This window comes from Sinocyclocheilus rhinocerous, unplaced genomic scaffold (assembly GCF_001515625.1).
Source record: "Sinocyclocheilus rhinocerous isolate Xijiao unplaced genomic scaffold, SAMN03320098_v1.1 C36581689, whole genome shotgun sequence".
Taxonomy (NCBI): domain Eukaryota; kingdom Metazoa; phylum Chordata; class Actinopteri; order Cypriniformes; family Cyprinidae; genus Sinocyclocheilus; species Sinocyclocheilus rhinocerous.
The window spans coordinates 1-1330 of NW_015783448.1; the positions used below are offsets into that span (position 1 = coordinate 1).

Consider the following 1330-nt stretch of genomic DNA (forward strand, 5'->3'; position numbering starts at 1 on the left):
GAATCAGTGGAGGGGGCAGAGCCAGGAGGCCGGGTGAAGCCGGCAGCCACGAGGAGCAAGTGTGAAACTCTTTCCACACTGAGGGCAGCTGAAAGCTTTCTCTCTGGTGTGAGGTGTTACCTTTATCTGAAACTCTTTCCACACTGAAGACATTTAGAACAGTTTTCACGAGTGAATCTTCATGTGGCAATTAAGGTTTACTTTACTTCTGTAACTCTTGCCACACTGAACACATACAAATGGCTTTTCTCCTGTGTGAATTCTCATGTGAATCGTAAGATTTCCTTTTTGTGAGAAGCTCTTTCCACACAGATTGCAGGTATAAGGCTTCTCTCCAGTGTGACCTCTCATGTGGGTACTAAGAGTTGGTTTTTGTCTGAAATTTTTTCCACACTGATAACATACATACGGCTTCTCTCCAGTGTGAATGTTCATGTGTTTCTTAAGACTTTCTTTTCGCGAGAAGCTCCTCTCACACAGTTTGCAAGTGAACGAGCTCTCTCCAGTGTGAATTTTTATATGGGAATTAAGAGATTTTTTATGTGTAAAACTCTTTCCACATAGTTTGCAGGTGTAAGGCTTCTCTCCAGTGTGAACACTCATGTGGCTTTTAAGGCCTCCTTTTCGAATGAAACATTTTCCACACTGTTGGCAGGTGAAAGAGCTCTCTCCAGTGTGAATTCGCATGTGGACTTTAAGGCTTCCTTTCTGAGTGAAACTATTTCCGCACTGTTTGCAGGTGAAAGGGCTCGCTTTAGTGTGAATTCCCATATGGACTGTAAGGCTTACTTTTTGAGTGAAACTTTTTCCACACTGTTGGCAGGTGAAAGGCTTCTCTCCGGTGTGAATTCTCATGTGGACTTTAAAGCTTTCTTTTCTATTGAAACTTTTTCCACACAATTGGCAGGTGAAATAACTTCTAGTTCCTGTAATTTGGGCTCTTTTTCGAGAAGAAACCTTTTTTTTGGACTTTTGAGTCTGTGAGCAAATAAAAGATTTTTCTCCAGCTATGAAATCAAGATGTTGCTCATACTGAGTTTTCTCTTCCATTTCATTCAGTACTTCATTCTCTTCTTTCAGCAGCATCAGGTCTAAAAAAAAAAAAACACACAAATAAAAGTTAACTGAGTTTAATGGCACAAAGCAGGAGACGTCAAAAAATAAAATAAATAAATAATATATATATATATATATAAAAAGGAAACGCGGTCAGACTGAGGACAACTGGTTAATCATAGACTAGGGCTCTTCAACACTGCTCCTGGAGGGTCGCTGTCCTGCAGAGTTAAAGAGGTCATATGATGCCCATTTTCCACAAGTTGATATGATT

The 1330-nt window shown here is 40.2% G+C and overlaps 1 protein-coding gene across 1 annotated transcript; it reads right to left on the reverse strand.

Moving 5' to 3' along the window:
• Positions 1 to 12: 12 nt before the first annotated feature.
• LOC107736240 (gastrula zinc finger protein XlCGF8.2DB-like) lies at positions 13 to 1087 on the reverse strand. Its single transcript, XM_016547704.1, has one exon. It carries the CDS (start codon positions 1084 to 1086, stop codon positions 166 to 168), a length of 921 nt encoding a protein of 306 aa, XP_016403190.1. The 5' UTR covers position 1087; the 3' UTR covers positions 13 to 165.
• Between the last annotated feature and the right edge of the window lie 243 nt (positions 1088 to 1330).